This window comes from Plecotus auritus, assembly GCF_963455305.1.
Source record: "Plecotus auritus genome assembly, chromosome: 2".
NCBI lineage: Eukaryota > Metazoa > Chordata > Mammalia > Chiroptera > Vespertilionidae > Plecotus > Plecotus auritus.
Genome location: NC_137771.1, coordinates 9,805,303 through 9,819,051, shown reverse-complemented (window position 1 = coordinate 9,819,051; position 13,749 = coordinate 9,805,303). Strand labels below are relative to the sequence as shown.

General features: G+C 59.9%; 1 protein-coding gene across 4 annotated transcripts in view; it reads right to left on the bottom strand.

Annotated features, from left to right (window-relative positions):
* Positions 1 to 13,749, bottom strand: part of CROCC (ciliary rootlet coiled-coil, rootletin) — a 34,704-nt gene that overhangs the window by 1,135 nt on the left and 19,820 nt on the right. For all 4 annotated transcript variants that reach the window (XM_080656269.1, XM_080656271.1, XM_080656272.1 and 1 more), the window contains 17 exons: positions 13,012 to 13,181; positions 11,389 to 11,568; positions 10,568 to 10,702; positions 10,096 to 10,239; positions 9,443 to 9,681; positions 8,831 to 8,990; positions 8,449 to 8,616; positions 6,823 to 7,207; positions 5,644 to 5,813; positions 5,413 to 5,533; positions 4,928 to 5,091; positions 3,850 to 4,065; positions 2,975 to 3,199; positions 2,385 to 2,534; positions 1,835 to 2,035; positions 1,526 to 1,657; positions 181 to 369 (listed from right to left, as the gene is read on the bottom strand). In XM_080656269.1, the coding sequence (XP_080512395.1) occupies positions 181 to 369; positions 1,526 to 1,657; positions 1,835 to 2,035; positions 2,385 to 2,534; positions 2,975 to 3,199; positions 3,850 to 4,065; positions 4,928 to 5,091; positions 5,413 to 5,533; positions 5,644 to 5,813; positions 6,823 to 7,207; positions 8,449 to 8,616; positions 8,831 to 8,990; positions 9,443 to 9,681; positions 10,096 to 10,239; positions 10,568 to 10,702; positions 11,389 to 11,568; positions 13,012 to 13,181 (3,149 nt within the window). The remainder of the gene's footprint in view (positions 1 to 180; positions 370 to 1,525; positions 1,658 to 1,834; positions 2,036 to 2,384; positions 2,535 to 2,974; positions 3,200 to 3,849; positions 4,066 to 4,927; positions 5,092 to 5,412; positions 5,534 to 5,643; positions 5,814 to 6,822; positions 7,208 to 8,448; positions 8,617 to 8,830; positions 8,991 to 9,442; positions 9,682 to 10,095; positions 10,240 to 10,567; positions 10,703 to 11,388; positions 11,569 to 13,011; positions 13,182 to 13,749) is intronic.

The window sequence follows — 13,749 nt, the reverse complement described above, 5'->3', positions numbered from 1 at the left end:
ACCACTTTGTTTTGGATGCCATAGGTGGCGTATACCCGAGAGGTCACACCCAGCCCTCTCCCCCTCCACCTTCTCTTCCTTCTCCAGCATCACACGCCATGCTGGTCCAGCTTCCCAAGCAGGGAGTCCTGCTGGCTCTGCAGCCCCAGGGAGGGCCGGGGCCCAGTCAGGCCTGAGTACCTGCTCCTCCAGCCCATGCACCCGCTGCCGGTGGGCCCGCTCCCGTGCCTCCAGGGTGCGTTCCGTCTGCACCTGGGCACTGCGCAGGCGCTCGACCTCCTGCTGCAGCTCCAGCTGTTGCTGCTCCTCTGCCTCCAGTGCCTCCAGCCCAACTGGGCTCCGGTCCTGCTCCAGCACCACCACCTGGGCCTGCAGGAGAGGCCGCCAGTCAAGAGTCTGACCGTGTGTGTGTGTGTGTGTGTGTGTGTGTGTGTGTGTGTATGGGTGTGTGTGTGTGTGTGTGTGTGTGTGTGTGTTGTATGCACAGGAGGTATCCGGCACCTCCCCAGGGGCCGCCAGTCAAGAGTCTGACCGTGTGTGTGTGTGTGTGTGTGTGTGTGTGTGTGTGTGTATGGGTGTGTGTGTGTGTGTGTATGGGTGTGTGTGTGTGTGTGTGTGTGTGTATGGGTGTGTGTGTGTGTGTTGTATGCACAGGAGGTATCAGGCACCTCCCCAGGGGCCGCCAGTCAAGAGTCTGACCGTGTGTGTGTGTGTGTGTGTGTGTGTGTGTGTGTGTGTGTGTATGGGTGTGTGTGTGTATGGGTGTGTGTGTGTGTGTGTGTGTGTATGGGTGTGTGTGTGTGTGTTGTATGCACAGGAGGTATCAGGCACCTCCCCAGGGGCCGCCAGTCAAGAGTCTGACCGTGTGTGTGTGTGTGTGTGTGTGTGTGTATGGGTGTGTGTGTGTGTTGTATGCACAGGAGGTATCAGGCACCTCCCCAGGGCAGGAACCTCAAGGCCCTTGGGGCAAAGCCAGTGCAGGCGGGGGATGCAGGAGAGATCCTTATTTGTTCCCGACCCCCCGGCCCTCCTGGTCTGCAATTAGGATACCTAGTGACTCCCACTCAGATACATACACATACACACACACAGACATATTCAAACACAGGCACAAAAGAAAGCATGTTCACCTGGGTGCATACATATGTGCAAAAACCTAATACTCCTAAATACATGAAGACATCTGTACAGACACACACAGACATAACATATTGTTAATACTCAGACTTGCCACATCTGTGCAAGATTTAAGCACCAGAATATACCCATGAACACTCATACCTCTACATGTCCACAACACACATCAACACACAGACTCAGGTGCTAACCAGCCATCAGCATCTCTTTTCTCTCTGCTTTGGGGGACCCCTCCCTCTGGGACCTCACTCTGAGCCCTAGGATCCGGGCTCAGGGGTTGTGGGCTCTGAACTGGCTGATCAGCAACTCCTGACTCTCAGGCTGGGGTGGGGCGGGGTCATGGGTTAGGGAGATGGGGTATCCAGGACTGGGTGGGCAGGGACGGGACCTCCAGCAGCTGGATCTGCCTCTGGGCCTCGGCCAGCTCCAGCTCGGCCCCCGTGAGTGTGCGGTCCAGGCGGCCCTTCTCGGCACTAAGCCGCACTGTGTCCTCGTGGCTGCGGAGCTTCTCCCGCTCTACCTAGGTGGGGAGAGCAGGAGGGGAGCAGGGTGCCGGAAAGGAGGGAGGCCTGGGAAGTGGGGGGCTCCAGGAGAGTGTTAGGTTAGAGGCAGAAGGACCAGGGACCCTAGTGACATGCAGCTGGACCAACCATAGCTATGCCCTAAAGGGAGGGGAGGGTGCTGGGAAGCAGCCCACCTTGTCCAGTGTCTTCTTGAGGGCCACCCGGTCCTTCTCCAGCCGCAGGGCTGACCGCTCCACCTCCCGCTTCTCAGCCTCCAGCTGAGCCAGAGCGCGCTGCAGGCCGCCCAGGCGCTCCTGTAGCCGCTGCCGCTCGTCCTGCAGCTTCTGGACCGTGTGCAGGGCCGCAGCCTCAGCCTCCTGCCGCTGCCGCAGCACCTGCAGCAGGAGCAGCAAGCCCCTCATTCCTCTGGGCCTCAGTGTGTGCATCTGAAGCTCGGGAAGGGCAATGCCAGCCTGCCGTGCCCACTAACTCGGCAGGGCAGCTGTGAGGCCCGCACCAGGAAACTGTCTCCTGAGGCCAGACAGCTCTCCTCTCTGGGCCTCAGTTCCATCTCTGTCATGGGGGTACCATGCTTCATCCCTGGGCTTGTGGGCTGTGGGGGGTTCCTCCTCCCAGGAGACTGGGCCTGGGTTTGGGGTGAGGGTAAGATAGGTGGGAAGGTCCCCAACTCATCCTGAGGGCCTCAGCATCCTGGCGACAGAAGGGGTCCCGCCTGGCCCTTACCTCCCGCAGCTGTTGCAGCTGGCCCTCAGCCTCCGCCCGCTGCAGCTCCAGGTCCGCCATCTCGCCCCGCATCGTCTGCACCTGCTCGGCCAGGGCGCTGCTCTGCTTCCGGGCCTCGGATAGCGCCTGCCGAGCAGCCTCCAGCCGTTCCTGAGGGACAGGGGCTGATGATGCCGGGCTGGGCACACCCTCTACTCTGTATCTCAGGCCAGTTTCACAGCCCAAAAAAGAGGTGTCATCTCACCTGGAGGGTGAGCCAGACAGCAGGACTGGCCCACAGCCTATACTGAGCTATAGAAGACCAGGACCCCTCAGAACCCATCTCTCTCCCCCACTAACCCTGCACCGAGGTCCCTCAAAGCGGGTACTAGTAGGCTGTTCTCTTATTGCCCCCCACCCCGCAGCAGAACCTCCTCTTACTGATTGATGCTCTTATTAAGCCCACCCCTCCCTCTCATTGATTGGCTCCTTAAGGTTCCCAACTGACTGCCTCATTGGCTGGTTCTCTACCAGACCCCTCCAAGCCTGTCTATTGGCTAACTAACTCTCTTACCCGGCCCATCCAGCCAGACGCCGGAATCCGTCTGTACCTGGAGCACTTGGCGGTCATGTTCACAGGCCGTCAGGGCCTTCTGCAGTTGCAGATTCTTGTCCTGGGTGCTGGTGAGGCTGGCGCTGTTCTGGGCCAGGACCTCCGTCAGGCCATTCACCTTGTCACGCAGGGCCCCCTCGCTCTCCTCCACCTTGGCTAGGGCCCCGTTCAGCCGCTCCACTGTCAGCTGCAGAGTCCCTGCCTTCACCTCACTGTCTGCCACCTGGCAGGAGTGACAGGGTGGTAAAATGGCTGTTCTCACGGTGGCCTCCACAAGGAAGGTCCAACCCAAGCCAAACCCTTCCCCTCTCTCTAGGCCTTCATCACTGATGCTCACTGTTCCCACCCACTCCTACTGGCTCAGCCTACTCCCACCTAGGCCCGTCCCACTGCTGGTCAACTACCCCCACCCACAGCACCATCAACCTGATTGTCTCAGACCCCATGGTCTCCTCCCTGTTCTCATTCTCCTCTCCTCCCTGCTACCGAGGAGGAAGAGTATCTACCACAACCCTGGAATTTCTGTTCTTGACTTTGGTGGGTGATTGTGCAGGGCTAGCAGAATTACTGAACAGTCCAGTTAGAGATGAGCTTCCTGGCAGCCAGGGCAAAATAGGAAATGTGTGAAATCTACTTCTCCAACTTATCCAGCATGCTTCCTATGACTGCAGGTTCTGTCATCAACCAGTCCTAAATTCTAATGTTGGCTCTGCCTCTTATTAGCTACATGTTCTTGGGCGATGACATCACCTCCTGAGCCTCCATTCATCCATCCATGAAATAGGGATGATAATATCTCACAATCCCTAAGAGGATTACATAGTCCCTGTAAAGCACTTGGCACTGGGCCTGCAAGTGGGGGAGGGCACCTACCTGTCTCTGCAGGGAGTCCACCCGCTCCTGGAGGACCTGGGCCTGGGCCTCCCGGTCGCTCAGGCCCAGGCGGCTGCGCTGTAGTTCCCCCTCGAGCGAGCGCCGCTGCAGCTCAAGCTTGATGGTGCGGCTCTCAGAGGCGTCCAGCACCTCCTTCAGGCGCCGCTTGTCACTCTCCAGCTTCACCTCATTGGCCTTCATCTTGTTGATCTTCTCCTATGGGTGGGGGAGGGCTCAGGCCCCAGCTGTCCAGCCCACCCCTGCCGCATCCCTCAGGACCCTCTGGAGAAAGTGGGAAGCAGCCCAGAAGCTGCATGTGTGACCCGAGTTGAGCTGGGCAGGAGCCCTAGGCCCCCGCAGAGTTTAGGGTCTGATGCTCCTCCCCCCAAAATGAGTTCAGACTGTGAAGGAGACTAGGGGAGTGGGGACAGGTCAGGAAGACAGACTGAGGTCCTTCCATCCCTGTCAGCATCCTGGAGACAGGGCAGGTCAAGGGGATGTTCTTACAACCACCCCCCCAGGCCTGGCCCCTGTCCCGCCCTGCTCAGAGCCCCAACCCTGCCAGGTCTACACCCGGCAGCCCCACGCTGGCTCCTGCCCAGCTTTGTTCCTGGCCTCCTCCCGCGGCCCCTGTGGCTGGGCCCAAGGCCAGCGCTGGAGCCGCAGACACAACAACCCAGCTCAAGCTGGGCCTAGAGCCAGAGGCAGAGGGTGGGCTGCGGGGGCAGTAATGGAGGGCCGGGGAGGAAATGGGGGAGGGAGAAAAAGAGGGGATCCAGATCCATGGCTGTGCAAAGGTCTCAATTCTTCGGCAGCTTGGACTGTCACCACCAGGGCCTGTGCACCCTGCCCCCTGCCCCCCCGTCCTCCACACACAGATGCCCACCAAACACATAAAACCCCCAGAAATCCACTCATGTGGCTCTACAGACGAAGGGAACAGAGGTCCCGAGTACTGTCCCTTCAATGGGTGCTGAGACCAGGCAGAAACAGAGATGCATGCACACAGTAGGACTTACAAACACCTATTCAGACAGCAGATCCTCCCCTCATCCCACTGGCCCTCAGCCCTGCCTACCTGGCTGGCCCGGAGCTCACTCTCGGTGGCCTGCAGGCTCCTCTCCAGGGCAGCCACCTGGTCAAGGGCAGCCCGGCGCTCCCGCTCGCTGCGTCGCACACTGTCCTCCTGCAGCGCCAGCTCCGCCTGGGCCCCGCTCAGCCGCCCATCCACACTGCGCCGAGCTGTGGCCCCCACCCCAAGGGTGAGGCCTGGCCAGGCATAGCCCAGATGCCTGAACCAGGCCCCAAAATACCCAGCCTGCCCTCCACCCACCATGGGACCTGCCCTCCGAGTCCTTGAAGGTCTGTAAGTCTGGACACGGGGTGGGCCTGATCAAGGAGGGTCCCCCAGAAATGACAGCCCCAACTGTCCTATAGAGCATGATGCTCCTGGTCACAGTGGCCAGAGCAGGGATGCAGGAGCCGCTCAGGGCAATCCCACAGCCTTCCCCCTCCGCCGCTGAGAGCACGCGAGAACAAAGCCAGGGCCTGGGTCAGACTCACCTTCCTCACTCTGGGCCACAGCCTTCTGCAGCTGCCTCGCCCTCGAGGTTGCGCTGTCCCTCTCGGCCTCCATCTCCACCAGCTGGCGACTCAGGGCACTGGTCTGGGCCCGAAACTCATCCTGCAGTCCCAAGGTCAGGGGAAGGGGAGGACCCCTGCTCTGACAACCTGCAGCCCCTCACAGCGTCTCAGCCGCCCGATTCCTTAGCCAGCCCCGCACACCAGCCTCACCCGTTCTCTCTGGGTGCTCCGAAGCTCCTGCAGGAAATCCCGGAGGGCCCCCCGCACGGCCTCTGGGTCCAGGTCTGTAGACGTCGGGGAGTTAGCAGGTCCTGGAGACGGTGGCTCAGATCCAGAGCTACGTTCCAAGGGGCCGGGGCTGCTGGGTCCTTCCCCACTTCCTAGAGGAGAAGACCTGCTTAGGGATGCAGGAGCCATGGCCTCTCCTGCCGGGATGGTGCCTGCAGGCTCTCGACACATCTCCCCCAACCCTGCTATGCCCAGCAGCCCACATGAGCCCGTAGCACAAACTGGGTCCCCTCGCCCTCCTGTGTCACCCTTCACCAGCCTTCAGTTAAGCCCAACTTCCATGCCATCACTCAGAGGCCCTGCTGCTCACCCCCAGTCCAGTATGAGCCTCTCACCCTTTACAAGCTGGCCACTCCCCATCACCCTCAGCTCTATGTTCTAGAATATTCCCTCTTCCAGCACTAGGGCCTTCGTACATACTGTTCCCTTCTCTCCCCACGACTGTGTTGGGGTGAATTCATCCCACCCTCGTGGGGCTCCAATGCCTGCTCCCACCCAGACCACGCCGCCTTGATGGCTGTGTCCCCAGGGCCCAGCCCAAGTGTGGACACTCCATCACCTCGACATCTCCCTGTACTGAGTGCGGGCACTGCGATGCTTTCCCTACGTCCCCTCCTTTCATCCTCACAGTAATCCCCTGAGAGGTAAGGACCAATCCCCCCTTCACAGGCTGGGCGGGCTCAAAGCTGTTAACTGATTTGCTTGGTCTCAAAGCTGGGAAGAGGATGGGCCACAGAACCGGGAGGGGCAGAATGAACAGAGACAGGACGGCACCTAGAGGTCAACATCAGAACTGCAGGACGGGCTTCAGCCTGTTAGCATCCTCTGCCATGTGACACCCAAATTGCCCCACAACTCTGTCAGCACCCAAAGGACCCACATTTACCCACTGTGGGTGGAAGGGGGTGGAGCAGATGGGTGGTTTTCCGCCAGGAGTCCGGGACTAGCCGAGGGGCGGGTTTTGAGACTGGCAATCAAAGGAGGATTGGGCCCAGCCTAGAGCAGGGTCTTCTGCAGGACAGACCTAATCGTGGGGGGCGGGGACTCCTCGAGGCCCGCCTCCCGCTCTCCCCTCCCACCCGGCTCTGGCGCTTAGCTCACCTCGGGTGGGTGGGCTGCGGGCTGAGGAGGCGAGCGCCTGCGGCGCGGCCGGACTCGGGGCGGGACTGGGCGCGCGGCCCAGACCCAGACCCCGGCGCAGGGCAGATCGCAGGCCACCCAGTTGGGCCTCTGCCGCGCGACGCTGGGCCTCCACGCGGGCCAGCTCGGCCTCCAGGCCTTGCCCCCGGCCCTCGGCCGCGCTCAGCCGCAACCCCAGTTCTGCAACCTCGGCTCGAGCCGCCTCCAGCTTCAGCTCCAGGCTGCGTGTGTGGTCCAGCTGCTGCTTCTCCGCGCTGCGCGCCTCCTCCAGGTTGCCTACCAGGCCTCGCTCGCGGGCTCGGAACTCGCCTTCTTGCTCCTGCAGCTTCCGCTGGGCTCCCTGGAGCTAGGGCAGGGGCGAAGCCCGGAGGTGACAAGGTGAGAGCCAGCAAGTCTCCCAATCCTAGGCCCTGAGGCCCCAGGCCTAGCCTAGAGCGCGCCCCTTTTATGCCGCCGCCCCCTCTCCCCCCGCCCCGCCGCCCAAAAGTGGGGAGCACAACACCTATTCCTTTAGTGGTCTCCATCCAAGCAGGTGAGGTCCATCCACGGCGTGGGAGGGAACTATTAGAATTTACCTCCTCCTTCTGTGTACATACCCACTAGTTTATTACTAGTAAACTAACAGCTAACACTTGCATAGATAGGACTTATCAATGGCAGACACTAGCACTTTCCAAAAACTATTAGCTCTGCCAGTATGAATCATCTCTCTTCTGCGAATGAGGAAACCGAGGCTCAGAGCAGTTATGGAACCTGGCCAAGGCCAACAGCTAGGAAGCTGAAAGCTAGGACTCAAGGCCAGGCACTCTGGCTCCAAGGACTGTTCCCTGCACCACTAGACCACACTGCCTTTCAGTGCACATAATCTATCAATAGGCCACACAGTGGGGGCATGAACTAAAAACGATTCACTGATGGAGTTCACGATCTCTCTCTCTCTCTCTCTGCCTGTTTCTCTCTCTCTCTCTCTCTCTCTCTCTCTCTCTCTCTCTCTCACAGCTCTCTGGTACAGAGTGAGTCAACTCCTCCCAAGCATCAGTTCCACTGCTCTGAGCACCAGCTGGATGCCAGGATCTCTGTGTATAGCTCCCTGCTGTGCTAGCCCCTGTCCCCTGAGTGCTCTGAAGCACAGAGCGGTTAAGTGACTTAGTCAAGGTCACGCAGTAGATTCAATGCAGTGAAACAGCCAGAAAAGACAGACTTTGGATTCAGACAGACCTACGTGTGTGGCCTTGGGTAGATCCCTTATCGCTCTGAGCCTCCGTGTTTGGTTCTCTCTGTAAAATGGGGCCAACTGTACCTACTCCTGAGGCTGCTGGGAGAATCAAACCAGGTTATAGCTGCAGAATTCCCCCACCCTCCCACCCCACTCCTGCTACACGGTCCTTGCAGTTGTTGTTACTATTACATCTGGGGAAGATTCTCAAGGAATCGGGTCAGGGGCAATGCCGGGTAGTGGTCTCAGAATGACTCCAGCACTAGAGTCCCCGCCTGCTTCTCCAGAGGGAGGGAGGAGAGAGGCACAGAGCAGCCTGGCTGCCTCCTAGGACCCTCTCCCTCCAGGCAGCCTGCCACCCACGTAGTTACCTCCTGTCGCAAGGCCTCCAGGCTGGCCTCGCCCTTCAGCAGCTTCTGTCGGAGGCCCAGGGCTTCCCTCCGTCCCTCCTTTTCTGCCCGCTCGCCGAGTGCCAGGCGGCCCTGCAGCTCCACCAGCTCCCTGCCCAGCCTGGCGTTCTCACTGTCCAGCATCTTCATCTGTGAGAGAGTGGACGCAGGTAGGACCGAGGACCCAGTCTCAGCACCACAGCCCCACCTGGCCCAGGGCGCTGGTGAGTGCTCAAAGCTTCCAATGTTATAGTTTAAGCCCCTGGTTTTACATATGGAGGGCGCTTGGCTCCAGAAAGGGGGTGCTCCTGGCCCAGGGGCATATACCAAGTGCCCAGGGAGGGTGCTGCGTTGCGGAGGGTACCTGCCGCCGGAGCTCCTGCAGCTCCCTCCGAGCCTCCAGCCGAGAGCGCTCCACCTCCTGCAGCCCGGCCCGCAGGTCCCCGGCCTCCTTGCCCATGGCCACCCGAGCCTCTTCGAGGAGCGCCAGTTTCTGCTCCTTGTCCTCATTGGCAAGCTTCAGGCTGAAAAGGGCAGAGGTCAGAGGCAGCCTAGGTTCTAGGAAGAGTCTAGTGTGGCTCTACACCAAAGTCCCTTCCCGTTATTTCTGGAATGGGTCCGACTGGCTCTTGGCCTGAAGGTGCCCCAAGTTGTCCATGTGGCCCTGTCCTGAGCTGACCCCTCCAGGGCTGGGCCCAGGCCCTCAGCTGGGAGAGACGGACCAGTGACTGGGGTAAGGGGCCACGCACTAAGTCTCCAGGGAGATGCCACCAGGTGGGGTCAGAGTCTGGACCCAACCCTGCCTGTTGCCACCTTTCCCCTTCCATCAGTGCCTGGCTTGGTTCAAGGGCAAAAACTGCCCACCTGTGCCATTTTCCCTGAACCTTGGGGGTGAAGTTAGCTTCCAGGGACAAAATTCAGTGTGAAGGTCAGGGCTCAGTGAAGGACTCCGGGCTGGTCCCTCCTGTCTCCCCACCTGATCCGCTCGCTCTCAGCCTTCTTCACGGCAGCCCGCAGCTCCTCGTTGGACCGCCGCAGGGCCTCCCGCTCCTTGGCACCCTCACTCAGGCTGCGCCGCAGCTCGGCCGCCTCCTGCCGCTGAGCCTCGCGGCCATCCTGGCTCTCTCGTACCTTGCGCTGGGCCTCCAGCAGCTCCCGCCGCAGCCCATCACGGGCATCCTCCAGCAGGCGCAGCTGAGTCCGAAGCTCCTCTGCCTGTGAGGACGCTGGTGGTCACTAGACCGGGGTCGGGCCCCACTCAAGCTGGGCCTTGGTGGAAACCAGCCCATCCCCAGATCCCTGGCCTTGGGACACCTGCCCCATCACTCTGCATAGACTCAGCCCACAGGCGAGAGTTATGATTCGGGCAAAGCAAGCTGGAGTCAGCAGTGTTTGGGTCTGAAATAATCAGGATCATCCTATGGACAGGGCAGGGACCACCTTGAGTGCCCCAGTCCCACATGTTCATAACAAGGACTTAACACAGGCTTCCTGCCTCCTTTCTCAGCTGGCTGTTCATTTGCCCGTGAATGCAGGCAAGAGCCTTACATTGTTCTGGACCCCCACCGCACCAGGCCCCCAGCAGCATTTAGGGGGTGCTGCCTGGAAGGGTGTTGGCGGACGGCTCACCTCGCGCACGCAGGATTCCCGCTGCCTGCCCAGGTCTCGGGCCTGCTCCTGCAGCCTCTTCGCCTCCTGAGCATGGGCCGCGGCGGCCTCTTCAAGCTGGGCCCGCAGGTCCCGCAGCTCGGAGGTCAGGGAGTTCATGGTGCTCTAGGACAGATGGGCTCCTCAGATGGTGCTGTGCCCCCTTCCCCAGCACCTCACTTTCAGCTCCGAGCATGGCCCCTCCCGCTGGCTTGCCAGACCCTCTGTGATCCCTTGATGCCTAGAGAGTGCTGTGTACATAACTCGTCTCTCTCAGACTAGGGGTTCCCCAGGGCAGAGCCGTGCTGCCTCCCTCAGATGGGGACTCCCAGGGAAGGGCTGAAGCTTCCCACACAGTCTGGAGGCTTCCCCAGGGCAGAGCCGTGCCTCCCCCTCAGACAGGGACTCCTCCAGGCAGGGCTGTGCCTCCCGGCTCAGACGGAGGCCCACCTACCCGGTCCTGCTCCTGCCGGCTCTGAGCATCTCGCTTCTGTCGCTCCATCTCCAGGGAGATGGCGGTCAGGCTGTGCTGTGTTCCCATCAATTTCTCCGACAGCGCCGTCTTCTCAGACTCCTTTAGCGACAGGGCCTGGCAGAGGCAGAGAGCGAAGGGCCTGGGGGGTTACTTGGTCTTGGGGGCATGCTCGGGCCTTTCCCCCACCCTGCCCTGGGAAATGTGCCCACTGTGGACTTGGGGGCATGACTGGGCCACCACAGGTGGACCCAGGACAGAGGTACAGGCTCACGCCTCCTAAAGCCCCAGAAAAGGACACAAGAGTAACAGGAACTGGACATGGACACAACTCTGTCTCACTAACAGCTACAACCCTGAAGCAGCGCCCTCCATTATCCCCTTTACAGATGGGGAAACAGGGGCTCAAAGAGGTACAGTGACTCGCCCAGGGTGACAGAGCTGGTGAAGAGAAGAGAAAGATGCAGTCTGCCCTGTCCTCATGACATTACGGGAAGTCAGGAGTTAGTTCCTTTTGAGGAGGGTCAGCTGACGCATGTGGGCATTGTGGAGACTGCTCAGAAAGCTGCCGTGGGGACGCCATGCCCAGCCTGGGTGGGAGGGGGGATGGGAGAACGTGGGGCAGCTTTTCTGGAACCAGTGCTCATGGTGTCACGACCGTGGCTGCCACTCAGTAGGCTCCGACTGTGTAGCAGGCATGGCTATGGACTCCTAGCTCCTAGCTGGTGGGTGGCTAGGTGGGAACCAGCCCCAGAACCCGGGCCCCTCGGGCAGCAGCGGGGGCCACACCAGGGCTCACGAACCTGCTGCTTCTCACTCTCAGCCAGGAGGAGGCCCTCGTCACGCTCCTGCTGCAGGGCAGCGATCTCCTCGCTCAGCTCCTCCTTCTCGGCCTCCAGCCGGGCCAGCAGCTCCTCCCGCTCCCGCTGCAGCTGACTCTGCAGTTGGGCCCGTTCGGCCTCCAGCTCCCGCCATGCTGCCTCCTGGGGGCCAGGCCCAAGCACATGTGACCCATGAGGCTGCAAGGCCCCCTGTACCCCAGACCCTGTGAGGCAGGGGATCAGGAAAGTACACGGTGGGGTGGATGGTAAGGGCTGTGGCTGGGACATGCCAGGGTTGCATGAGCCCCTAGGAGCAGCAGCCGTGGTCTGGGGGTCGGAGAATGTTTCCGGGAAAAGAGACAAGTAGCAGTCAGCCAGGAAAAGAGGGGAGAAAAGAACCTCAGGCCCCGAGTACACCCCCAGAGATGGCCTGGAGGGAGGAGAAAGCACAGCATGCAGGGACATCATAATAAGTAAGGGTCACTGGAGTTTGGACTACGAGGGGAACATGGTGAGCAATGGGGCCAGAGCCAAGGGCAGCAACCAGGGAGGGGTGGGCCCGACACTGAGGACAGCCGGGGCAACAGAGTACCTGAAGCCAGAGTGATGAGCAGCAATCTAAATTTTAGACTAGGGTTGTTCAGGAACTGAGAAAAAAGAACCTGGATTGCAGGTAGGGGTTGAGGGGAGTTGGATTGGCTGTGAGGAATAAAAGGGGTTTAGGGTTGCGGGTGGCAGAGTAGCAGGGAAGAGTACAGATCTGGTGACATGAAGAGGTCAAGTCAGGCGAGGCAGGGAGAGTAAAGACCGCACCGGAGTTTGCTCCTTGGGGACTGGATGGTGGACCCCACAGGAAAAGAACACCCCACCGAGGGGTGAGGACAGTGCCTGGCACCTTTGTGAAACTTCCAATGCTTCACTGCCACCTGCTGGACGAGTGTGATACTACAAGGCCAAGACTACACAGTGAATGGCGCCCCCTGGAGTCCTGCAGGACAGACTGAACCTCTGACACAGGCAGCCCTGTCCACCCCGGTCCTCTCCTCCCACCGTAAAAATAGCAACCAGCATTTATGCAGCATTTACAAAGTGCCAGTCACTATGTTAAGCCCTTTATATGGATTATCTCACCTCATCCTCACAATACCCTTATATCATCCTTATCCCCACTGTTACAGATGGGAAAATGAAGGCACAGAGACCATAGGTTACATAACCAATATGCGGCCTAGATCAGATCCAAACCCAGGCAATATGACTCCAGAACCAGTGTTCTTAGCTCTGTTCCGTCTTGTAGTGACCTGGCCCCTCACTATGTGTTCAGGTCCTAGAGTGGTCCCTCATATGCAAACGGCACTTCTTACAAATGAAAGTGCCTTCCTGAATCAGGATCACCAGGGCTGGACCAAATCCGGGGCCTGGGAATCTGTATGTTTGGTAAGGAGTCCCCAGTGTTTCCTCCCAGCTGCTCCCAGGGCCTCCGGAACAGAAATAAAGTTCTATTTCACAGAGGTGGAAACCGAGGCAGAGGGGGAAGAATGACTCGCCTGAGATCACAGAGGAGATAGATCAGAGCCCTGCCCACCCTGACCCAGCCACCCGAACCTTCTCTCGCTGGAGTCGCTGCAAGTCCTCCTCGTGGGCTGCCCGCTGCTCCCGCAGAGAGGCCTGGGCCTCCCGTTCAGCCTGCACCAGCTTCTGGGCCATCAGCTCCTTGTCCAGAGCCGCCTTCTCCTCTGCCGTTGTCACCTGCTGCCGGAGGCCTGCCAGTTCTCCTGCACAGGAGGGATGGTGGGAGGGGACAGACTTGGGTCGGAACCTCCCTGTGGACCAGCAGACTCAAGCCAGGTGAGCCATGTAGGCAAAATCCCAGAGGAGAGAGGGCCCTAGGCTGGGTTCCCTTGGAGAAGTTCCTCGCCCTCTGGGCTTCAGTTTTCCCATCTGCCGCCCGAGCCCACGGGCCCTGCCCCACGCCCTCCCTCCCTGGAATGGCATCAAAGAGATGAAATGTCTGATGGGGAGGCTCCCACAAATGGGGAGGATAGCAACCCCCATGATTGACTGCTTCCTACGGGTCATTTACAGATGAGGATATGGAGGCTCAGAGGGGCAGGCCATTTCCCAACGCCGCACAGCTTTCCATGAGCGTCTCCTTTAATGACTAACTGCCAGAGACAAACTTGGTGAGCTCTTAGCACTAGTGGAGGGACCACGGGGAGGGTACACCCACTGTGGACAATCTAAAAACCATTCCCACCATCTTTCAGCGTTTCCCTTTCTAGTTCTGTCTGGCTCAGGTGGACGAGGACGGGAAAATTAATTTTCATGGTCCAAGAAACCGGG